Here is a 26,656-nt window from a genome sequence, read left to right on the forward strand (position 1 = left end):
TTCGTGACAGTGGCTAATAGGACTGTGTAAGAATTGGACTGTGTCAAAATTGGGACAGTTGAGCGCTCCACTAAACAAACATCATCATCATCAAACATTATCAGGAGTGGTAACAGATGGCTACGCCCTTCTTGCAAGCCACATTCTGCAGAAAAAAATATCATCGATTTCCTGATCTTCCTTATAAAAGGCAAAAATGCCATTATACTTCAGTGTTTCCTTCCAAAAACTCTTGTCGTTCACATATATGACTCACTGCAAGGTCGGACGCTTAACGCAACCTGCATGTGTTCACCGCAAAACTTTTCAAGCTGAAGCATTCCCAAAGAATAGAAGAAACGTAATATCAAGTGGGAAGTTCCATTCGTCAGTTACTTACTTAATTTTAAATTTGCATTTCTTCATTCATCTGCATCTACATCTGTGCTCCGCAAGGCACCTTCATTCATCTACATCTTCATCCATGCTTTGCAAGCCACCTTACGGTGTAGCATCTTTGTAACAACCTAAAAGTGTCTTTGGTGTATTAGTCGTATATTAGCACCTACTATAGATTGGGACTGCTATTCCCAACAGTGAGTAAAAAACCGCAATAATAATGTTTGTTAACTAAACTTTTCGGTTCCATTCGGGAGTAATGCATAGGAAGAGCTCTAATTACTCTGATTTTTCCCGTCGTGATTATTTAGCGAGAATTTTATTGTTTCCTACTGGTGTCAAACATAGGCCTAATTTGAGGCCGAAATTTCTGATAATGTTCGTCTGGAGATCAGTACTGTATTGAAGTGAATCATGGATTGAGAACGGGAAAAGAAGACAATCGAAGGGTTTAAGATGTGATGTTACAGAAGGATACGGAAATTTAAATCCATTTATAGTTCAATAAATGAGTAATTCCCCCGCAGAACCGACGAGGAAAAGGTTATTTGGTAAACACTGACTAGAAAAAGGGACAGCATGATAGAACATGTGGTAAGACATAAAGGAAGAGCTTACATGATCTCAGAAGATGTAGAAGGCAAAAACTGTAGGAGAAGACAGAGACTAGAATACATCGAACAAGTAACCGACAGCATGGAATTTAAGTGCTGGTCTGAGATGAGAAGGTAGACACGGGACAGAAAGTTGTGGTGGGCCGCTAGCGTCTGCGATTAGAGTTCGGCGGCAGATTATCATGTTCATCTATACAGGGTGACTTCGTGATGATACTATAAACTATCATGGATGGTGGAGAATGGTAAATGTACCAATTTGATGTAAGGGACCCTGGTCCGGAAACGACCGGATCGAAAGTTATTAGCGAAAATCGTTCCGATACCTCTGAGAGTGGACCTCGTTTACTGCAAGCTCTTTGCATTCCATATTTTGGAAGAAGGTAGTCTGGACCAAAACAAAACAAAAATTCCCAGTAACATTGTCTCTAAAATGCGTATCTTAACATCTATGAGCATTTGTTCAGTAGAACAGATGAGTTTCACAGTAGAAAAAATGAACAAGTGCCCATAGCTGTTAGGGTGTGCACTTCAGAGCCTATGTTTACTGGACACTTTTACCCATTTTCGTCCAAACTACTTTCTGTCAAAAGACGGAAAGCAAAGAGCTTGCAGTAGAAGAAATCCATTGTCAGAGGTATCAGAACGATTTTCGCTTGTAACTTTCGATTTGGTCGTCAGTTATCTCATATTGATACATCTACCATTCTCCATCATCCCTGAAAGTTTGTAACATCATCAAGGAATCACCCTGCATATACATAACGTGCAGAGTATCAGTGAAACTGTTCACTACACTATAGGCATGGCTACCTTTTAAGAGACTAAATGCCTGCGTATCTGCTTCATTAGTTATACGTTGGATGTGCCTACTTACATGCATTTACTTGGGAGAAAGATTTAACGTCCATCTAGTATTTCAACGCTTAATGCAGCACACATAATAATTTCGACGTCTAAAGGAACTACACTCATATAAAAGTTAGTAATCAGCAGAGTACGGATTTGTAGGTAAATAAATAATTTTTTTGCTTGGAGACAAAAACTTTTAGCTAAGGCAGAAGTTCCCAAAATGCACACTTCAGTCGTATTCAAATTCTATTTCACGTAATAATACATATTTTTGTAATATTCCATGTAAATAAACAGTTTAAATAATTTAGCTAAAACATGTACTTTCTCACTTTCCTTTGTTAAAATTCTTAAATTTAACAAAAAAATCTCATGCATTGTCATATTATGAGAAAGCAGTTTGAATAAAATTAATTCGTAAACATATTGCGTCCTGAGTGACCTCTACTACACGTACTGTCTCGCCGTCTGAAAGGGGAATCCCTTATTTATGATGTGCACGGCTGATGCAATATGCACAATAGTGTTCAGTAATTGCCTTCGTCTTCTTTAAAGCATAGCTTTTATACAGTACCATATGTTCAAATGGCTCTGAGCACTATGGGACTCAACTGCTGAGGTCATTAGTCCCCTAGAACTTAGAACTAGTTAAACCTAACTAACCTAAGGACATCACAAACATCCATGCCCGAGGCAGGATTCGAACCTGCGACCGTAGCGGTCTTGCGGTTCCAGACTGCAGCGCCTTTAACCGCACGGCCACCGCGGCCGGCACCATATGTTCAGTAAAGTTATTGGCGATAGTACCGAAAGTAAAGTATTCGTTCACGTTTGTTAACAATATGTTAGTGGCTTCGTTACAATTGATGGAAGAATTCTATTCTGTCAAAAATATCGGAAGTCAGTAAATTCAGACCAGTGATCTCAAGTCTTGTGGCATTTAACAGGTAGTAAACATAGAATGGCCGCTTCTAGTCAAGTTCTTTTAGGTGAAGCAGCTTCTTTTTCACATACCCTAGTTTCAAAATGTTCGGAATATTATGAAGATTTACTCAACAATTTTCTTTCATGTGATATTCCAGTACATAAATGGAGATGTCCAGCGCTTAGAAATTTTCTTATGAAACACAGATTTTGAAACACCAGCAGAATCAACATTAAGAAAATTTTATGTGCCTGTCTGTTACGAAGAACACTAAGAAAGATAAACAGAATGTGAAAAAAGAAGTTGAGTAATCATTGACGAACCGCCAGATACTAGCGGGTAGGAAGGTGGGAAATGTGATAGGTGTGCTAGAAAAATCGTGAAATAGTTCCCAAGCGGTGTATTCTGTTAGAATGTAAAAAAAGTCAGCATCAATCACGTAACAATGGCTCGCTTATTCAGTGAATCTCTGAAGTTGTTATGGCTGAACAGGGGTGATAGTTGTAGTGTTTTGCTTACGGATGTTGGTCTATATATGAAGAACACAACCGAAGGCCTTTCTGTAAGCTTCCCACGCATGATTTACGTGACTTGCATAGTACTTGGTTTACACGGAGTATGTGAGCAGATACTTATATTGTATCCAAAAATGGACAAATTGATCTCACATTAGCAAAAAATTGTTTGTGAGAGCGCCAAAAAGAAATGATTTGTTCAGAGCCAAAAATCCAGATCTTTCACTTCCACCCCACATCCATAGTTACACGTTGGGAGACATGGTTGGAAGCAACAGTGTATTATGCAAACAATTTTGAAAAGTTTGAATCGGTTATTGACGAACTAAATAATGATGACGCTTCTACGAATCAAATTCTTCAGAACTTACTCAACGGCAGTACTCTAAACATAATTGTATTACATGTCTGCAAATTGGGGTTTTTAATTTCACTCTGTCAAAAAATTAGAAACATCATCCAGCTCGTTAACTGAGACTGTTAATGAGGTGCATGACACAGAAGAAAAAATTAGTTCACTCAAAAGTCCAAAAGTGGAAGCTATTAAAAAGAAATTTAAAAGTGTAATTGAAAAAAGTGGTGAATGTCATACTATGTGTCAAATTGACAAAGTTTTGGAAGGGGAAGAAAGATGTTGGAGAAATTGTAAATGTATGTGCCAGTGACGTTTCTTTGACGAAATATGCATGACTATCATCATTTGATGTTCACAGGTCCTTTTCCCAGTGTCGTGCATTATTTCGAAACAACTGACATTGGTCTGCGACGGAAAACTTAAAATAAGTTTTTGTGGTTCACTGCAACACTGAGTTGTTTCAACTTACCACTACATCACCATGATGGTGAATTATTTTTTAACCTAAGTAAGTTTTGCAATATTGAAACAAAATGTTTTTTTTTTTTTTGCATTTTTGTGCACACTTATTATATTTTTTCTACATAAAAAATAAAATATTTTACAGTATTTACACATATAAAAATCCACTCCCTAGTAATCAGTCATAATGTAACAACAAATTGCTACGCAGTGGTTTGTAATGCTGATAGAGGGTACACTAATCGCGAAAAATGGCTAAGTGATCCTGAGTGATTGGTGGCGGATGATATAAAATTTAAACCATGTAATATGTAACTAGTCGCTCGAATTTCCCTCACAACTACTGTTCAACAATGACGGTGTTCTTGCAGAAACTGCATGCATGAAGTAATCAAAGGATACCTATTAAACATTTATTAGTGAATCCAATCAATAGCGGTGTTTTTAAAGCAGTTACTGTTGTGAATATGATTACAAGCAACAAAAGTTTTCGGGAAGCGAAAGGAGGTACCTTTCTTCACAGAATTCGAACGACAAGGTTTTGTTGGCCCTGCCTTAGACAACAGTCTTTCAAAACGAACAGAGAAAGCCATTATTCCGAAAGATATACGAGCCACACTACGCAGAATAGGATATACTGTCTCACTGTATTTCCAGAATTGTTGAGAATATGGTTTTCGGTTGATTACGGGTTATTGTGAATAGAGTTGAACTTCAGAGACTAAATCCTGGATGTTTTCTGTTACTGTGGTAAAGCGCTCCTCCTGCTGTATTGCAACTAATGTCTCATGAATGCTCCACAAATCTTCTTCTGCAGTAGGCAGTGAGTGTACTTGGGCCGGAAACGTTGTGAGGAAGAGACCGGTTTCAGAAAGACTATGAAAATGCACCGCCTCGCGAACCTTATCTGCGGACTGGCTATCGTATTCTGCTGAAGATAAGCCGATAACCGTTGTAGCTGGCTTGTAGCTTCGCCTCAGTCATAGCCTAGTCACCATGGGGAAGAAAAGCAGCGAGCAGCACGGTAAGTTGGCAGCTAGCTGCGCATTACACTTGCGTGTCTCAAATTAGCAAATAGTGTCAGAGAAGTAACCCACGGCAACTGTACAATTTTTGCTTTGGAGTAAAGGCTGAAGAATCTGATCGTAGGTTTCAATGTGTTCTTTTCGGCTTAACCATCCTCTGAAGATTACTCACTTAGGTAACAGACCAAACGTATCGGTGGCATAAGAATAGCACCTGCTGCAGACCAGCGGTAGAAAAGCGCAGTAATGTCACCTTCCAGTTAAACTAGTTGCATGCATTAGGCGGTAATATTTACGGTCATGTTAAAAGCCAGGACAAATAATACGTTTTTTAGATTAATGACAAGCTTGGTGTCAGAACTTCGAGCGTCACGGTGTCAATAGAAAGAAAGACCGATCTTTAACCAAAATAGTCATTGTTCTATGCCGTATGCGTTTTCCAACGATACGTCATTGTGGTAACACCATTTTCACAAACATATAAGTCCTTTGAACAGATCATATATGTATTATGATAGATTATTAAACGGCGTAACTCTTTCCGCCGAGAAAGAAGACCATTCGCGAAATTTGAGTACAATGGATATGGGAAGTGTTTCTTAAATGAACACAGGTAGTTTTTGTACTGGTAACGACACTTGGTTTTCCTAATACATTAAAATGACTTTGTCTGCGAACTTACAGAATATTAAATAATTAACGAGAGAATTTATGTCTTTATTTTACACACGTTTTTTTTTACATGCCGAAACCTTCGAGGTCACCTTTTATTCTGAGGATGACAAGTTCACATGAAATTTGAAAACTTGAATCTGTTGTGAGAAAAATAATTTTCTTTGGTTGTTAACTATTATTATTGCTTTCACATTATTCTGAGCTCTTTTCCACATCACTGTTTCAGAGCACTAATAATTTCGTAGATTTGGTTTATAATGGAAAAATTGCGATAGTTAGCAACAACAAGAAATGCAAAAATGGCTCTTGACCACTATGGGACTTAGCATCTGAGGTCATCAGTCCCCTAGAACTTAGAACTACTTAAACCTAACTAACCTAAGGACATCACACACAACCATGCCCGAGGCAGGATTCGAACCTGCGACCGTAGCAATCGCGCGGTTCCGGACTGAAGCGCCTAGAACCGCTCGGCCACCGCGGCCGGCAACAATAAATGCAGGTCCGCTTAATTGTTACAGTATATAGATTAACGTAGGATTGTGTATAAGCTATAAAACAGTACAAAAAAAATAAGAAAATTATGTTTCCCAGAAGCGTAAATACACTCCTGGAAATGGAAAAAAGAACACATTGACACCGGTGTGTCAGACCCACCATACTTGCTCCGGACACTGCGAGAGGGCTGTACAAGCAATGATCACACGCACGGCACAGCGGACACACCAGGAACCGCGGTGTTGGCCGTCGAATGGCGCTAGCTGCGCAGCATTTGTGCACCGCCGCCGTCAGTGTCAGCCAGTTTGCCGTGGCATACGGAGCTCCATCGCAGTCTTTAACACTGGTAGCATGCCGCGACAGCGTGGACGTGAACCGTATGTGCAGTTGACGGACTTTGAGCGAGGGCGTATAGTGGGCATGCGGGAGGCCGGGTGGACGTACCGCCGAATTGCTCAACACGTGGGGCGTGAGGTTTCCACAGTACATCGATGTTGTCGCCAGTGGTCGGCGGAAGGTGCACGTGCCCGTCGACCTGGGACCGGACCGCAGCGATGCACGGATGCACGCCAAGACCGTAGGATCCTACGCAGTGCCGTAGGGGACCGCACCGCCACTTCCCAGCAAATTAGGGACACTGTTGCTCCTGGGGTATCGGCGAGGACCATTCGCAACCGTCTCCATGAAGCTGGGCTACGGTCCCGCACACCGTTAGGCCGTCTTCCGCTCACGCCCCAACATCGTGCAGCCCGCCTCCAGTGGTGTCGCGACAGGCGTGAATGGAGGGACGAATGGAGACGTGTCGTCTTCAGCGATGAGAGTCGCTTCTGCCTTGGTGCCAATGATGGTCGTATGCGTGTTTGGCGCCGTGCAGGTGAGCGCCACAATCAGGACTGCATACGACCGAGGCACACAGGGCCAACACCCGGCATCATGGTGTGGGGAGCGATCTCCTACACTGGCCGTACACCACTGGTGATCGGCGAGGGGACACTGAATAGTGCACGGTACATCCAAACCGTCATCGAACCCATCGTTCTAACATTCCTAGACCGGCAAGGGAACTTGCTGTTCCAACAGGAGAATGCACGTCCGCATGTATCCCGTGCCACCCAAAGTGCTCTAGAAGGTGTAAGTCAACTACCCTGGCCAGCAAGATCTCCGGATCTGTCCCCCATTGAGCATGTTTGGGACTGGATGAAGCGTCGTCTCACGCGGTCTGCACGTCCAGCACGAACGCTGGTCCAACTGAGGCGCCAGGTGGAAATGGCATGGCAAGCCGTTCCACAGGACTACATCCAGCATCTCGACGATCGTCTCCATGGGAGAATAGCAGCCTGTATTGCTGCACGCCAAGACCGTAGGATCCTACGCAGTGCCGTAGGGGACCGCACCGCCACTTCCCAGCAGTGCCGACATTGTGCATGCTCTGTTGCCTGTGTCTATGTGCCTGTGGTTCTGTCAGTGTGATCATGTGATGTATCTGACCCCAGGAATGTGTCAATAAAGTTTCCCCTTCCTGGGACAATGAATTCACGGTGTTCTTATTTCAATTTCCAGGAGTGTATTTCATGCATACACGTCATTTTGGTAACAAAGAGAAACATCGTGGTAGAAAATTACCCAAACGAACTTTGACTTCCAAGAAGACAGCCATCGCTTGTTGTTTATTTAACTTCACTTCCGTAGAAAACTTAAGAGATCTCAGCGTGGGTTCCCTGTGCGCTTCAAAAAAGTGTGGTGCCGGAGTACACCAGTTTTCAGAAACGGCCAGCACCACACCTACATGCGTCACCCTCTTGCTCACGTGAAACTTAGGCTTTCGTTTGTCTGACAAGCTATGCAGCGTTACGAAGATATTGCGTAACGGCGTTGTTTCGTCTCTAGTCGCATTTTGCTTCAGAAAAGCTAATTTCCGGCATATCAGATAAAGGCATGCTCCCAGATACGTGCGTCATGCTTTGTCAATAACCTCATGCGGAACTCTGTTTACCCAGCTTCCAACGTCTCCCACGCTGTTGCAGCTGTCGAAAAAACTGCTGAATAATGTGCACCCCACATCGTTGTGTTTGTTTTAGACTTTGATAATTCCACTAGTGCCTCGTTAATGACATGCGTTATACAGTATGAAACCTGGCAACTCTCAGCTGCATTTATCGCCGGATACGAAGTTTATGAACCTTTCGTTTTGTGCATCGAAGTTAGAAACTACACGGCGACAATTTCTGCTTCGTCCCAAGTCACTTTATTTGGCACTGTATTCACGTGACTTCTGCATCAAAATGATGAATAAATTTGCAGCGATGATTAATTTTTTTTCATTAACGACTTCGAGGTAAAAAATTTCGCATTTTGCAGAAAATCAGATCAATGAACAACTTAATTGCACGTTATTGCTACTTTTGGCTGATTGCTCTTTTATAAACCTGCTTCATTTAAGTAGTTCATATGTTTTAATTGCGTCCTTTTGTGAAAGGAGATATTAAATACGAAAGAATGCTCTATTAACATCAACATAAACATCCTATGTAATGTTAAGTTCGTGTTGAACTCAGTAGTTTCAGTGACCTGTAAAGCAGTGGAACAGCCTCATGGACTGGCAGAAAAGGTGTGATGTTTTTAGATTCGGCGGAATTATTAGATCTGCAGATGAACATTTGCTAGCCCACAACTACTAAAATCGAATCGTGAACAAAATATATAAAGAACAGTAAAATAAGGATTATCATTTGTTATTCGTCAGATTTTTCAGAGGAAAGTCCCGGAATTCACATCTCGATTAATAACACTCCGACGTCAACGAGTACATCTGACATTGTGTACATTCTGTGTAGAGAGAGGACCAGAGACTACGTCGCATTATAACGACAGTAATTACTACATGCGAAAAATCTTACAAGAAAAGTAGAAGAGTTTTTATGATGGGTACAGTAGATGAGCAGTTACTAGCGCATTACCTGTAAATAAAAGGAGAACAAGGGCATAGAGGAGTTGTATAACAAGTTTAAACTTATCGTCCACTTGAACAAACACATCCCAAGTAAACAGATAAAGGTCAGAGAAGAGTCGTTAAGCCCTGACAAAACTTAAGTTGTTTTATTTTCGACACGAAGCAGGCTAAATTATATAGTTTCCACCGTCAGGTATTAACTAAAGACTATTCAGAGAAACTCAGAAAATTGTATTTCGATATAACATTACTTACCGAATTGAAAGCTTCCATACAATACTTTGTGGATCAGTTAGGTTACTAAACAGATTTCAGTTAAGTGAAAACCGAAATCTGAATTCCTCACAAAAAGGTCTTTCCGCTCGAAGGTCGAAACTACGCAATCGCTTTTCCCGCCGCATGCTTCTGATTCAGATGATACAGAGCGTCGATGGCGGATAAGACCCTGAAGGGTTGAAATTCCCGTGAGGGATTTGTTTCTCAGATGGCATCCAATGATTAGTCCACATTCCAAGTCACTGAACACTCCCGATAGAGCCATTCTGCAGTTATTTTTTCCTTACTGACAATAAAATGCTTCCCGCCTCCTTTTATACTGGCCGGTTCGACTCTCGTGACATCTGGTGATTAGTTCCCCGTTACCTAGAGGTGTCTGGATACTTTTTTTCAGCTAGTGTAAATGTATTTCGAGCGACATCATGTTTCCGCAGCATCACATGTCGTTAAATACTTACGAATAACATATTTCATTTGTTGTACGGTAATGTTAATGTCAGTAAACATTGAGACCAAAACCACTGTCCCGCAAGACATTTATACACAGGGTAAAAAAAAGCTACGTATACAAAGTTTAAATGTCTTTAGAGACGAGGAAAGAAACACAATTTTACTAGTCTGTATCAAAAATATCACAGATGCACAACTTCCCGCTAGGGATCCATGCAGGTTTTGACACTAGCGATATTCAGACACGTTGGTCCAATTGCCATGTGATGAATACTGCTTTAGCAGTGTGCTGGAAAAGTCGTCTGTTTGCATTAATGCACAACTGATATTTTCTTGCTAATGATTGCATTGCAATACGCTCGTTGGAGGAAATTACCGTACCTTTCCTCGTGAAGCACCATCGGAAATGTTTGAGAATGTCCCGCTAACAGCCAGGCAACGCTTATGATTCAAGCATGACGAGGTGACATCATATCTTGCCATTGATATCAAAGAACATTTAGATAACGTTTCCCCAAATTGTTGAATTGCAGGTTGTGGACCAGTGCGTGGTCACCACGTTCTCCCGATCTCACGCACACAGATTTCTTTTTGTGGGGGAAGATGAAGCGCCTGGTGTACGAGACACCGACAGACTCTACAAGAACTGATTGTCCGTTTGGCTGAAACTGCATCCATTACTCGTGAAACGTCTGGTTGTTTTCAGCATGTTGGACAATTACTTGCACGCAGATGTTGGTTGTGCATTAATGTGAACGGTCGACTTTTCAGCAACATCTCTAAGATAATATTCTTCACACGCAGGTTGATGAACAACACTAGCGTCAAAATCTTCACAGACCTCTAGTGAGACGGTGCATCTGTGACATTCTGTCGCTTAAAAAAGTGTTTCTTTTTATCTCCTCTAAACATTTCAAAACTTTGTACATGTAGTTTTCTTACAACCCGCATTTAATGGGGATATCAGCAATATGGACACTCTATACTCTCCTTATGTCTCATTTCAAGTCGTCTGAATTTGAAACTGTATTAAAACAGTCTTGACCGCAATGAAATGTGTTGTTGTTGTGGTCTTCAGTCCAGAGACTGGTTTGATGCATCTTTCCATGCTACTCTATCCTGTGCAAGCCCCTTCATCTCTGAATAAATACTGCAACCTACATCCTTCTGAATCTGCTTAGCGCATTCATCTCTTGTTCTCCCTCTATGATTTTTACCCTCCACGCTTCCCTCCAGTACTAAATTGGTGGGATTCCTCGATGCCTCAGAACGTGTTCTATCAACCGATCTCCTCTTCTAGTCAAGTTGTGCCACAAGTTCCTCTTCTCTCCAATTCTATTCAGTACCTCCTCATTAGTTACGTGATCTACCCATCTAATCGTCAGCATTCTTCTGTAGCACCACATTTCGAAAGCTTCTATTCTCTTCTTGTCTAAAGTGCTTATCGTCCAACTCTCACTTCCATACATGGCTACACTCCGTATAAATACTTTCAGAAAAGACTTCCTGACACATAAATCTGTACTCGATGTTAACAAATTTCTCTTCTTCAGAAACGCTTTCCTTGCCATAGCCAGTCTACATTTTATATCCTCTCTACTCCGACCATCATCAGTTATTTTGCTCCCCAAATAGCAAAACTCATTTACTACTTTAAGTGTCTCATTTTCTAATCGAATACCCTCAGCATCGCCTGATTTAATTCGACCACATTCCATTATCCTCGTTGTACTTTTGTTGATGTTCATCTTATCTGTCAAGACACTGTCCATTCCGTTCAACTGCTCTTCCAGGTCCTTTGCTGTCTGTCAGAATTACAGTGTCGTCGGCAAACTTCAAAGATTTTATTTATTCTCCATGGATTTTAATTCCTACTCCAAATTTTCATTTTGTTTCCTTTACTGCTTGCTCAGTATAATGAAATATGAAATATAGGTAAGAAAATGAAACGCCTTATAGCCGTCCTTATGACATCATTTATTGTGTGGTTACCAGTTTCGGCGCTTCAGTGCACCATGTTGAGATCTTAGCTGATGCTCAAAGGGTTAACATCATCCGTATAGACGATGCATCAGTAGCCAAAACTGTGTAACTGTGATGCTCTCTCTCTAACCATCAACTATTAACAGCTAAGGCCTGAAGATGGCGCGCTGAAGCACCGAAACTGGCAGCCATACAATAAATGACATCACAAGAACGGCTGCAGTTGTTTCATTGCCTTACATAAGTGAACGTCAGAAGTCCCACAGACCTCCGATCACAAGTATGGACGTACAAAAACAATAAAATATATATTTGCAATGGCTCTACGAACGTCAACTGCTCATTTGGAGTTACTAATCTATTTTTACAGTATTTTAGGTAGAACGCTGATTTTCTCCACGAGAAATGTTCATAAAAATTATTTTCCGAATTTATTTTATACAGTTCTCTCTGTTAATGTTACTAACATAGAGGTGGAAAAAATAAATGTGTATAATTTCGATTACACTATAGCCACGATAACAGCACAGCTGTTTTATTTTCGTTGTCGCTAGCACGATTGCAAGCCGAGAACGGTACGGGAACTTGTCGGACACTGTTTATTTTTTCACAGCTATAGAATTATTGCTTACTTACAGGATTATCAAAGATGACGGAAACTTGGATTTTCCGAAACCTTATCGTCGATAGCTGGTAATCCTGTTTCTTGCGGTAGTATGTTGTGACAACCCATGTTACAGATCAGTCAGTGAAGTAATGCGAGGATTTATTATTTGTTCCGAAAATACTGTACTAAGAATGAAATTAAGATTTCTGTTTTGTACTACTTGTTAAATTTCACCTCACTGTAAGGCAGCGAGCACTAACTCCCAGTTGCCAGGATCACGTTCCCGGAATCCTCACAGTTAATGTTCGTAATGTACCTGCGAATAGTGACTGTCACCAGTAATTTATGGACAACAGAATGCATCAACACCATGTTAACACTTTGCAGGCACAGTGTTTGTGAATTCCGCAAGTACGAAATGTTGTCTGCAATAATCCATTATCCATAAGAATGTCGTAGCAGTTGCCTTCTGTGTAACTATTAGAAAAGGCTGGCGACCTGAGTCAAAGATAAATCTAGAATGACAGAAAACAAACTAAGTTGCAGGCATTACTGAGGAGCTACTTGTAGCGTACTAGTATGCGATTGGTTTCTATCTGTAACTGTCTTCGCACGCTTTGTCAAATTTCTACTTATGCTATCAATTTCACAAGATCTCGTACAAACTTCTGTAACAAAATTTTCACAAAAACTTACTTCCACTCAGCTTTTAACAAGAAGTCTCGAGATACTACGCCAGTTCTTCGTTCGTGGCGATAGTCAGGAGTCTGATGTTCAGAGAGACCAATCAGTAATTACCACAGATTTTGTCATTTATTTAATGTCGAAATAGTCTTAAAAGTTCTATTACGTTCAGACCTATGTTCAGTGTGTTCTATTCTGCATTTCAGATATTTACATTCCAAAAGTTTATTACTACCTTCGAATTTGTTTAAAAATATAAGCGAAATGTCAAATTATGGAATATTTTGGGACAAGTTCGTGTTCGGAAGGTTGATTGCAGCCGATTCGTTATCGGTATTAGCAGATAACAGTTATCTGTAGTGTCCTCACAGATAAAATAGCTACCAGAATTTCCGCATTGCTCCTGTACATTAGCTAACTGTAGGGTCTGTATTGGCAGTAATCATTAATTTTGAATCATCACAGACTTATTTTGTCCACAAGAAATTCGAAATTCGCGCAACTGAGAACAGAACATTGTTTTTTATAACGTACTTTTCAGTTCAAATGGTTCAAATGGCTCTGAGCACTATGGGACTCAACTGCTGAGGTCATTAGTCCCCTAGAACTTAGAACTAGTTAAACCTAACTAACCTAAGGACATCACAAACAGCCATGCCCGAGGCAGGATTCGAACCTGCGACCGTAGCGGTCTTGCGGTTCCAGACTACAGCGCCTTTAACCGCACGGCAACTTCGGCCGGCTGAACTTTTCAGTTATTATTCATTTTTGTGGGCTGTAATATCACGTAAAAATTGCAAATTAAGGTAAATCAGACTTAGCGTTCTTTGTTTCTGTGGATACCCGACGCACTCTTTATGCCAACAAACTTTATCCCACCACATAATCCCGATAACGCACGAAGGTTAGTTATTTGGCAAGATTTTATTGCCCCGCCAACTTCTTAATTCGACACGATCGTTGTAACCTGTTGTCATTGATGTTTGTGGGACATGCTGAAACACTGAGCATTGTGTTCAACCGCGTATCTTATTTGTCTGTGATGAGTACTAGTGTAATGTAAACAATGTGCTTGTTTTGTTACGTATAATTATGAAAGTGGTTGGGAAAAGAAGACTGAAATCTGTTGCCAAAGCATAGCTTACTGGAATAGAAGAGTAACTGAAAGACAACTGATTTCTTCGCCACCATTTGGACAAATCGTAATCAGTGTCTCGTGCTTCACTCCATGAAACGACGCTGTCGAATCCAGAATTGTATTCATTCTGATTACAGAGATTATCATTCACTGCTCACACAAATTGATTTTTGGCTAAACCGATTTCGACAATCATATCATTTTCAATAGCCCATATTACGTCCTGCAATCAGCCGATAGGCGCGCCGCATCGTAGCAGGAGTAAGCATCACCTCGATGCTCCTGCTGTATCAGTTGGATGAGTACATCAAATATAGTACTTTTGATTGCCATTGACATGACTTTAACGTCTTCATCAGCTGTTCCCTACCATTTTTCTGTTGTTCGTAGTCATATTGCCTGCATGCCACCTGCAACACTCGTTCATCGCATTGAATGGCACTTCTATAGACTGTGTAACGAATGCAAAATATCTAGGAATGAATATTGATTCTCAATTAAAGTGGTGTGAACACACAAAGGTACTTGCAAACAGAATGTCATCAGCATGTTATGCCCTTAGACTCCTATCATCAGTGTGTAACATGCAGTGTCTTTTAGTTACATACTGCTAATATGTACACTCAATTCTTAGCTGTGGAATTCGGTTTTGGGGAACAAAGTCACTAAATATGAACACAAACTCCAGAACAGAGCCATAAGAATCATAACCAAAAATAGTAGTCGAGCTCATTGTAAAGATTTGTTCAAAACACTGGGGATTTTAACTGCTCCATGTGAATACATTTACCAGTCAGTTGTACACATCAAAAATAGCATTGGTAATTACTGCACAACCAGTTCTGTACATGACCATGGAACAAGAGGTAGACTCAACTTACATTTTCCAAGAAAAAATAAACGTGAAACTCAAAACAGCATTTTCTACCAAGGAATAAAACAGTACAACAAATTACCAAAAGAGATTAAAGAAATTGCAAAAATACACTTATTTAAAAAGGCAGCTAAAAAGTACCTGTTATGCAATACTTTTTATACATTGAAGGATTACTCAGATAAAACAGAGTAGGGGTTTGGTAAAAAAAAATTATACGAATAAATAATAATTATGATTATAAAACATCCAACATTCCACATAACACCGTCACACTATGTTTTTTTCCTTTCCTATAGAAACTTACTCCCACACAATACGTATGTGTATACGAATTAGCTTATTTTAAATTGGTATAAACTTATAAGAACTTTGACATGTCCTATATCCTAGTAAAAAGAGATCTACGGATAAATAAAACTACTACTACTACTACTACTACTACTAGCGGAACATGGACCAGGTTAAAAGGAATGAAAGAGCAAACAGCCTAGTATAATTTGGCACAGAGCATAATTTATTTAATCATCGCTAACACTTGATTTAAGAACCATATAAGAAGATTGTGTAAGTGGAAGAGACACGGTGGCACTGGATGGTTTCAGATCGATTGTATAATGATAAAACAGAGGTTTCTAAAACCAGATTTTAAACTGTAACTCATTGACAGGGAAAAATATGAACTCTGACAGTAATTTATTGACTATCAACTGCAAATTAAAACAGAAAGAATGCAAAAAGGTACGAAATAAAGGACACTGGGCCAGGATAAACTGAAAGAACAACATGTTGAGAGTTTTAGAGGAAACATTAGGCAACGATTGACTTAACAGGGGAAAGGAATGCAATAGAAAACTCATTGGGGAGCTTTGAGAAATGTTACAGTGAAGGCAGCAGAGGATCATGTAGATAAAAAAACAAGGCCTAGTACAAATCTTTTGATAACACATTAGATATTGAGTTAAACTGGGGAAAGGAGAAAGTATAAAAATACAGTAAATGAATTAAGTGAAAGGGAATACAGGAGTCTGAAATTGAGACTTACAGGAAGTGCATAATGGCTAAGCAGGAATGGCTAGACGAAAATGCAGAGCTGTAGAAGCATTAATAACTAAGAAACCTATAGAAAATTGAAAGAGACTTTTGGAGAAAGAGGTGCAGTTGTACAAGCCAGTAATTAAAAAGAGGGGAATTTGGAAATAATGTATAGAAGGACTGTGCAAGGGAAGGCAATAGAATAGAGAAGGGGAGGGATTATACGAAGATGAGATAGGAGATATGAAACTGCGAGAATTTGACAGCAACGAAAGACGTGAGTTGGAACAAGGCTTATTGAATAGCCAAAATTACATCCCAAATATTGAGATCTTTTGGAGACCCAGGCACAACAAAACAACCGTGTGCAAGGTATATGAGGCAGGCGAAATATACTCAGATTTAAGAAGAACATAGTAATTCCATTTCTAAAGAAGGAAGGTGCTGGCAGTTGTGAATATTATCGGCCTATCAGTTTAACAAGTCATGCTTGCAAAATACCCGCTCGGATTATTTAGAGAAGAATGGAGAAACTGGTATAAACAGACCTCTAGGAAGATCAGTTTGGGTTCCGGAGAAATGTAGTAACACGCGAGGCATTACTGACTCTACGACTTATTTTAGAAGATAGTCAGAGAAAGGTAAAGCTACGTTTATACGAGGGCAGATCAATAAGTAATGCAACACTTTTTTTTTCTCGGTCAATTTTGGTTGAAAAAACCGGAAATTTCTTGTGGAATATTTTCAAACATTCCCGCTTCGTCTCGTGTAGTTTCATTGACTTCCGACAGGTGGCAGCGCTGTACGGAGCTGTTAAAATGGCGTCTGTAACGGATGTGCGTTGCAAACAACGGGCAGTGATCGAGTTTCTTTTGGCGGAAAACCAGGGCATCTCAGATATTCATAGGCGCTTGCAGAATGTCTACGGTGATCTGGCAGTGGACAAAAGCACGGTGAGTCGTTGGGCAAAGCGTGTGTCATCATCGCCGCAAGGTCAAGCAAGACTGCCTGATCTCCCGCGTGCTGGCCGGCCGTGCACAGCTGTGACTCCTGCAATGGCGGAGCGTGCGAACACACTCGTTCGAGATGATCGACGGATCACCATCAAACAACTCAGTGCTCAACTTGACATCTCTGTTATTAGTGCTGTCACAATTGTTCACCAGTTGGGATATTCAATGGTTTGTTCCCGCTGGGTCCCTCGTTGTCTAACCGAACACCATAATGAGCAAAGGAGAACCATCTGTGCGGAATTGCTTGCTCGTCATGTGGCTGAGGGTGACAATTTCTTGTCAAAGATTGTTACAGGCGATGAAACATGAGTTCATCACTTCGAAACTGAAACAAAACGGCAATCAATGGAGTGGCGCCACACCCACTCCCGTACCAAGAAAAAGTTTAAAGCCATACCCTCAGCCGGTAAAGTCATAGTTACAGTCTTCTGGGACGCTGAAGGGGTTATTTTGTTCGATGTCCTTCCCCATGGTCAAACGATCAACTCTGAAGTGTATTGTGCTACTCTTCAGAAATTGAAGAAACGACTTCGCGTGTTCGTAGGCACAAAAATCTGAACGAACTTCTCCTTCTTCATGACAACGCAAGACCTCACACAAGTCTTCGCACCCGAGAGGAGCTCACAAATCTTCAGTGGACTGTTCTTCCTCATGCACCCTACAGCCCCGATCTCGCACCGTCGGATTTCCATATGTTTGGCCCAATGAAGGACGCAATCCGTGGGAGGCACTACGCGGATGATGAAGAAGTTATTGATGCAGTACGACGTTGGCTCCGACATCGACCAGTGGAATGGTACCGTGCAGGCATACAGGCCCTCATTTCAAGGTGCGTAAGGCCGTAGCATTGAATGGAGATTACGTTGAAAAATAGTGTTGTGTAGCTAAAAGATTGGGGAATAACCTGGTGTATTTCAATGCTGAATAAAACATCCCCTCTTTCAGAAAAAAAAGTGTTGCATTACTTATTGAACTGCCCTCGTAGCTTTGACAGAGAAAGGTTTTGAGCATACTGACTGGAGTACACTCTTCGAAATTGTTCAGGCAGCAAGGATAAAACAGAGAACAAATGTTATTTGCAGCTTGAACAGAAACCAGACGGCAGTCATAAGAGTCGACGGGCATGAAAGGCAAGCAGTGTTTGAGAAAGGGGTGAGACAGGATGGTAGCCTATCCCCAATGTTATTCAATCTGTACGTTGAGCAATCAGTAAACGAGGCTAAGAACGAATTTGAGAAGGTGATTAAAGTTCGGAGAAAAGGAACAAAAACGATGGTGTTTGACAATGACATCGCAATACTCTCAGACACGGAAAGGTACTTATAAGAGCAGTTTAACGGAACTGACGATGTGTTGAAAACAAGTTCCAAGATGAACATAAAAAATTAAAAAAACGGAGCAATAAAATGTACTCAAATTGAATTAAGCAGTGCTGATAAATTAGACTTGGAAATGAAACACTAAAAATAGCAGATGAGCTTCATTATTTGGTGAGCAAAATAAGTAACAACGGCCGAATTAGAGGGGACAGAAAATGTAGAATTTCTACCGCAAAAAAACGCAGCGTTCCCATTAAGCAGTATGAATGGTCTATATAAATTAAATATCCTGCACTGAGTTGTCCTACCGTCTTGGCTTGCACTCCTGGCCAATGTTCCAGCAAGAAAACTCTTTTATTTGAAAGAGGTCATTTGTGAAAGAATTGTCTACAAAAATGCAGGCACATAACATCAACTGATACCTATTCGATGTAAAATACATGCGATGAAACCAGAAGATGTCGACATAAAAGGCCTTTTCCTAACCATACTTCCTGTGGCACAGCGGCAATATCAAATACAAATAAGTAAATGTAATGTCATACAGTTGCGAATTTGTGGGAAAAAGAACTGAATTTATGTAACAACAGCATGGAATACCTGCAGTCTGTGCATTGAGCTTGAAGGAAAGTAACCCGCTGTATGAAATAATAAAGTTAATACCAAGGTCAGCGGCCTGATAATGAATATCAAATGTAGGTTAGGTCAAGGAGGATAAGCCGGATTTGCCGGCCGAAGTGGCCGTGCGGTTAAAGGCGCTGCAGTCTGGAACCGCAAGACCGCTACGGTCGCAGGTTCGAATCCTGCCTCGGGCATGGATGTTTGTGATGTCCTTAGGTTAGTTAGGTTTAACTAGTTCTAAGTTCTAGGGGACTAATGACCTCAGCAGTTGAGTCCCATAGTGCTCAGAGCCATTTGAACCATTTGATAAGCCGGATTTATCACTTTCGTCTCCGAGTAGGAATCACACGGAATGTACTATATGTACTCAAAACATTTGTATACTGTATATCCATTGTGCTGGAATGCCATCCGCAAGACTTTTTGTTGTTGTTGCTGTTGTGGTCTTCGTCTATCCTGCACGCCTCTTCATCTCTGAATAACTAATGTAGCCTACATCTACTTGAACCTGTTTACTGAGTACTATCCCTTAGCCTCACTCAACAATTTTTATCCCTCACACTTGCTTTTATTATCAAATTGACGGTTCCTTGCGCGTTAAGAGCTGTCCTATCAACAGACTCTTATTTTAGTAAGTTGTGCTATAAATTTCTTTTTTCCCCAGTTAGATTCAATAATTCTTCACCAGCTACTCTATCTATGCCTCTAATTTTCAACATTCTTCTATGGTACAGCATTTCAAAGGTTTCTATTCTCTTCTTGTCTGAACTGCTAATGGTCCATGTTTCACTTCCGTACAACGCTGCAGTCCAGGCAAATCCCACAGAAAAAAAACTTCCTAGCACTTAAATTTATAATCGACGCTAGCGAATTCCTCTTTCTCACAACTGGTAACCACACAATAAATGATGTCATAAGGACGGCTGTCCCTCTTTTTTTCTTTATTTTAAACAAATCATTTGATGACGAATTTCTAAGAGTTTGAAACCAGTTATATCATCTGTGTGAAGTGAGGCTGGAAAATGTAATTAAAAAAGTTTGTTTACATGACGATCATTGCTGCAGCGGAGCAGAAATGAACGGAGAATCATCCTAGCGACGATGTGGACCGCAAATGGGGAAATCCAAAACACAAGTTACTTTCACAAGAGGCATATCGTTATGACCCGGCGTCTGGAAATGTGTATCTCGTAAACGGTGAAACTCGGCGGCTGTTTGCGTGCTACTATCGTGAACATCAATGGAAGTGAAATTACAATTAAATCAATACCATTAGTTGCTGACAGGCGTTGATATACATCAACGGGGACAGATGAAAATGTGTGCCCCGACCGGGACTCGAACCCGGGATCTCCTACTTACATGGCAGACGCTCTATCCATCTGAGTCACCGAGGGCACAGAGGATAGTGCGACTGCAGGGACTTATCGCCGGTACGCTCCCCGTGAGACCCACATTGTCAACTTACAGTCCACACACTACATTCGTAGTGCCCCTGCCATTATACCCATTACTCGCGGCAGACAATCCACCGAGTCCCGCGAGAGTTCAGGCAATTCGTGTGCATCCGCACTGAAGAAGGTTATCAGCCGGTTAGCCTTAACGATATGAAGCTGGCATCTGTTCTTTCGGACATGTCCGAAGTGGTTGAAAGGCAATGAAACCACGAATAGACGACCCACTGGCCACATGACAGAATGTGGAGTTCGGACGCTGACCCGCTCTGTAAAGCGGAATAGGCGGCGGTATGTGGCATACATGGCGACAGAGTACAAAGGTGGCGCTGGCAGAAACGTTTCGGACCAGACCGTTTGGGTCAAATTGTTGAACACTGGACTCCCCAACAGGCGATCGCTACGCGTTGCCGTGTTGATTAAACGACATGATCACTTACTATTGCAGGGGTACTGGATCATCGAGATTGGTCCGTGGATCAATGGAAACTCACATGGTCGGGTGAATCACGTTTCTTTTTACACCTGGGCTATGGTTGTGTCCAGATCCGTTGCCATCCAGGTGAACGTCTGCTCAAAATATGCACCGCGCCAAGGATGCTGGCCTGCGAGGGTATTACTGTACTTTAGTATTGTACTTTGGGAGTCATTCATCTTGGCTTCCATGGGATCTCCATGGGATCTCTGGTAGTATTCGGAGGCGTGATGGCAGCTGCGTAAAACGTCAACGTTTTGAATGAAACGTCAGCACCAATCACACTTTCCTTTTTAACACGAAAAAAATAAGTCACGGCTATAATCGTGCTACAGCGCTTTGAGGAGCACGACAGTGACTCGCGTTGGTCTCGGCACCAAATTCGCCCCCATCTAAACCCTACTGAATACATCTTGTACGTTAACATGACCCAGCTCTAGGCCAACAAACCACGAAACCGTAATTGATGGGAGTTGCGCAGGTATCTGGTGCCACATTCTGAGATCTACGGAGGACTTGTCCAATCCACGACGCGCAGAATCGCTTGTAATATCAGACTAGTTTCAGGTATTGAGTGTATCTGTGAAGAAGCGACATCTGAAAACAAGCTCCAGCACAAGCTCACACGTCATATCATACAAGTGTCTTGGGGTAGTAATATGAATGAATATGTATCAGACGCTCATGTACATTCTCTCGTGGCTCAAGTAAGTAGAAGGCTCGGTTCATTCGTCACATCACCTGAGACTGATATTTACATCTGAAACATTCGTTTAATCTGTACTGGAATATCACGTGGAAGGGTGGGATGTATGTCAGACCCCACCAACGGAATGCTTTGTGTAAAATGAATGGCAGATCTGTTTTTTAGCATGCATCAGTGAGTGATAGAAATGTAAAAATATAGGAATTGTCAGATAGTAGAAGAAAGAGTACATGAACTCTAGAAAATCCACGTAACATTACATTTCAAAAGCTTCAGGAAAATACAAATGTAGAAAAGAGATACAGCTATGTTCCATACCTTCTTGTCCAGTAAGGCAAATTTGCTCCTAACACCCATTTAACAGAACACAGAATAGTCATATTTGCGCTGGACGGTGTTCTAAAAGAAAAAACGCGATACCATCAGCGTCAACATATCGTCCTAATATAAAAACTATGGTGGAAGATGTTGGGAGAAGTTGTTGATGATTATCGTCCCAATTTTCAAAATGGATACCTCAGTCCCTGCCCAAGATAACTTTGAAAAACAGGGCAAGATATCAGTAAGTTCAATACATATGGAAGTATAAACAACACAGTAATTAATTCTACATTTTTAGGTATTTCTTATTGAGTATTAAGTAAAGGAAGATCTGTTATGTTGAAAATTAATGTAACTGAAAATCAGTGTTTTTCACTAACAAAAATCACATACAGTTTCCCTCGTTCAATGTTCGATCATTCCTCAAGCCACAATGAGTGGCATTTGCGACGCACTCTCCAGTCTTCTGATGCAGATTCAACACAGAACTCATCACATGCAGGACGCTGTACTACACTTCATTCTGAATTTATTTAATTTTGTTGTACACCTTCTTGTTGCTCCATGTGTGCTTCTGTATCAATCCGCATCCGTTTCATAGAGGAGCTTGTTGAAACGGCTGCAAATCACATATTACAATCTCTTCAAAAATATTGCGGCACTGTTTCGTTGTAATAGGAGCACCATTTGTTGAAGATCTTGTTTCTTCGTTTCTGTCTACTTGGAGTTAATAAGCTGAGTTGGCCTTGAAGTTCTGAAGCCTGAGGAGGAGCAAATTAAGTTCTAGCGTTGCCCGTAACAAGAACATGATCTATGGTTTCTGCCACATCAAAATCTTACTCTTTAAACACAAGGGGATCATAAGGTTAGATTCCACTTTTTTTAACCCAGAAAATGCATTACCAACTGTATTTACTAGGAAATAGGCAGTGCTCAGTAGATTTTCAGTGCTTGGCAATATCGGCAACTTTCCGTAGTCGGTTACGTTGAAAGCATTATTCCTGAAGTACGATTAACAGCAATAAGACATGAACAATTAGTGACGGTGAAACACACAATTTCTAAGACAGTCATGTATAACAAACTGTAATCAAATATTTTGCCTGTTATTCCACAAGAACTTACGTTGAATGTCTTGAAAATTACGTCATGTCAGTCAGTGTTAACGACAATCACCTAACACGACAGCGGCATCATTGTGCGAATTTTGTCTTACCGTGTGAAGTGTTAGTAGTAGCCACATGGTAGTGCTATCTAGAAGTATGAAGTCAGTGATTAATAAATTTTCCCTGCACGTAGGATTGACAGGTCCGAAAATAGAAACGCTTGACTTGAAGTTATATTTAGCTGGACATTTTGCCCTAAAAGCCGGATACTTATTTTAAATAGAAATAGTCACGTCAGTATTTTCAATCGTGTATTAATAATCAATTATAGACAGTTTTTTTTGCGAAATCAACCTTAAATCTGCTTAACCTAAAAACAAAATCAGTAAACAGCCTCCATTTGTTACTTACGATAGCAACTAAGTGTTCATTCTTCTTAAATGCTCGTTCGGTCAACGAACAAAATCGTAGGACACAGACATAAGAATAGCATAGGTTTGTGTATCTTTATTTATGTTATAATTCCTTATTTCTCCTCTTTAGATTGGAACTGGCTTTCACTGTGTGTACTCTACTTCATGGATATAAGGCAAGACATACCGGAGTTGTACATATTTGACCGGATTCGAGAGTAAATGTTAGACACCTTGCAGCCCTAACTGCATCTCAACTTGCCTCTCCCCCAAGTGATACACAAACTCAGAGTTGCCTCTTAGAAAACAGAGCACGTGAAGATTAAAATTCTAATGACATGAATTCGAGTTACGTCTAGTTGTGTGCTCCGTTTCCGCAACACCATTTATTAGTTCTAAATGGACGAAGCAACACGTCTTCGCTGCGTTTGCATCTTTGTGATCACTTTTTTCTGTTGGAACAGACGACCTCTTACCGATGGACTGTTGTCACACGGTGTAGCTGTCGAGGGGAGGCGGCAGCGACCGGAGCGGAATATATAAATAGTTCCGTGTCTCCTAACATATTCGGCATCTTCGTCCTGAAGCGCCGGCCTGCGGCGTCCAGCGGAACTACTGTTGCATCGGTCCCTCTGCTCCCTCCCCCACTGCCCGCATCAAACGCGCAACAGCAGGCTGCCCCTGTGTGCATTGACTCGTGACGCAGCTGTAGCAACGAATCCTAGCGTCAGATTACTGCCCTCCGAGCTTGGGGCCCCACGTGCAAGAATTATCTGTGGCTGTGTCGGATGTCTGTGAACAGAGCTCTCTCTGCGGTGTCGTAGGGGGGACTGCCTGTGTGTTGTGCAGCGGCCAGTGAGGGAAAGCAAGCAGTGTGTCGCGCTCGCCTGCAGCGGTCTCTTAGGGCAGTGCGGTTTCTCCGCAGGCAATGTCACAGTGACCGAGCCGTCCTTTGAGGAATGTCGTCTGTTAAAGGTAGGAGGAAACCACATTGCTGCGCTAATGAAACGGTACACTTGTCTGCATTTGAACACTATAAATCTGTTTCTTACTACATTTTAAGGATTCTGCGCCATAGCATGACCACTGCTATTTGCTAGCGCACACAGCACAATGCCGAAAAAGATCAATCGAGTGAGTTAGTGGAGTGCTTAAGGCACTAGAGTCGCCTTGAAAAGTAGCAATGTACAGATCACCGTCCGGTCGTCCAGTTTTAGTTTTCCGTGGTTTCAAAAATGGTTCAAATGGCTCTGAGCACTATGGGACTTAACTTCTGAGGTCATCAGTCCCCTAGAACTTGGAACTACTTAAACCTAACTAACCTTAGGACATCACATACATCCATGCCCGAGGCAGGACTCGAACCTGCGACCGTAGCGGTCGCGCGGCTCCAGACTGTAGCGCGTAGAACCGCTGGGCCACCCCGGCCGGCTTTCCGTGGTTTGCTTAAGTAGTTTAAGATATATGCAGGCATGGGTCCTTGAAAAACGTCATGGCCGATTTCGTTCGCCGCCTCTGTTGCATCTGATTTTGAGATCGGTCGCTGTCGGCTTCAAAATCAAAATCCTAAAATCGCATTCTCCTCTCCCTCTCATAAGCTATGGTGAAATTCAGTTCTACGAGTTCCACGAAAAAATTGCGTGCATTACGTGTCATTGAAGGTCATTGATATCATTAGACATCTTTCCTTTGGTAGCGACATGTTCTTTCACTGTGCGTCGAACACAAACTGCCTGAAGACTAAATTGAGTGACCTTCGAATTTTCTCCGTCGTGATATCTGATTTGACAGATGAGGGTGAGAGATCTAAACAAGAACTTTCTGTTGGTATATTTACTACTGTTACGACTATAATATCAGGTTGATGCATAAGTTCATAGCGTTTTTGTTTTGTGTGTTGGTATTCCGGTTGCTACGAGTTTATTTATCGACTGTCATTTATTTGTAGTTCACTCGTGCTATTTGAGTTTACATATTGTCGTTTGGAGATAGTGAGTGGAGCTGTGGACGCTGGAAAATGGAGTGCCAAGTGGAGAAATCGGAACATATCCGACACGTTCTTCTGTTTGAGTTCTGTGCATGGGTGACAGCACCGGAGGCAGTCAGAAACATTGCGCCGTGTGTGGTGATAATGCTATTGGACACAGCACGGCAAGAAAATGGTTTTCTCGTTTCAAGGAGGATCGTTTTTACATTACTCACTCTCCACCTTCTGGAGGACTTCCGGGTTTTGATGAAGATCGTTTAATCCACAGTGATTCACGACAGTGTACTCGAGAACTGGCAGATGTGATGAACTGTGATCATGCCATCATCGTGCGACATTTACATGCAATGGGGAAGGTTCAAAAATCGGGTGTGTGGGTACTGCATGCTCTGTGCCAAAATCACAAAAATCAGCTGGTGGCCATATGTGCTTCTCTGCTTGTTCGTCATCAAATGGCTCGTGAACAACACCGACCATTTCTATCCTGTATCGTTACTGATGACGAGAAATAATGTCTTTATGCTAACATAAGGAAAAGAAAGGAATGGTTGTGCCCAAACACAGCAGAAACTCCCCGTACGAAGACCTGCTCGCATCCACAAAAGAAAACGTTACGGATCTGGTGGAACAGCGACGGTTTGGCATCTACGAATTGCTTCCTCGAGGGGTAAGCATCACTGCTGACATTTATTGTCAACAGCTGAGGCGTCTTGCAGATACAGTCCAAGAACGACGATCAAGAAGCCTGCGCAAAGCGATGCTACACCATAACGCCCGACCGCATTCTGCTACGCTCACTACAAATGCTATACAGGAGTTGAGTCGGGAAGTCATTCCACACCCACCTTATTCACCTGATCTTGCGCCCTCAGATTTTCACCTTTTCTGCCTGCTGTGGAACAGCCTTCAAGGAATTTCCTTTCCGGATGAAAATGCGTCCCCACC

The 26,656-nt window shown here is 41.5% G+C and overlaps 1 protein-coding gene across 2 annotated transcripts in view; it reads left to right on the forward strand.

The window, feature by feature from the left end:
• Nucleotides 1-5,044: 5,044 nt before the first annotated feature.
• LOC126458091 (choline transporter-like protein 4) overlaps nt 5,045-26,656 on the forward strand; it is a 254,992-nt gene continuing 233,380 nt past the window's right edge. Inside the window, exon 1 of one of the 2 annotated variants that reach the window (XM_050094914.1) lies at nt 5,045-5,125. In XM_050094914.1, coding sequence (XP_049950871.1) covers nt 5,098-5,125 — 28 coding nt within the window. In that variant the 5' untranslated portion in view covers nt 5,045-5,097. Of the gene's footprint in view, nt 5,126-24,398; nt 24,700-26,656 lie in introns of those variants that run through there. The other variant, XM_050094922.1, reaches the window with a different exon arrangement.

This window comes from Schistocerca serialis, chromosome 1, assembly GCF_023864345.2.
Source record: "Schistocerca serialis cubense isolate TAMUIC-IGC-003099 chromosome 1, iqSchSeri2.2, whole genome shotgun sequence".
Lineage (NCBI taxonomy): Eukaryota > Metazoa > Arthropoda > Insecta > Orthoptera > Acrididae > Schistocerca > Schistocerca serialis.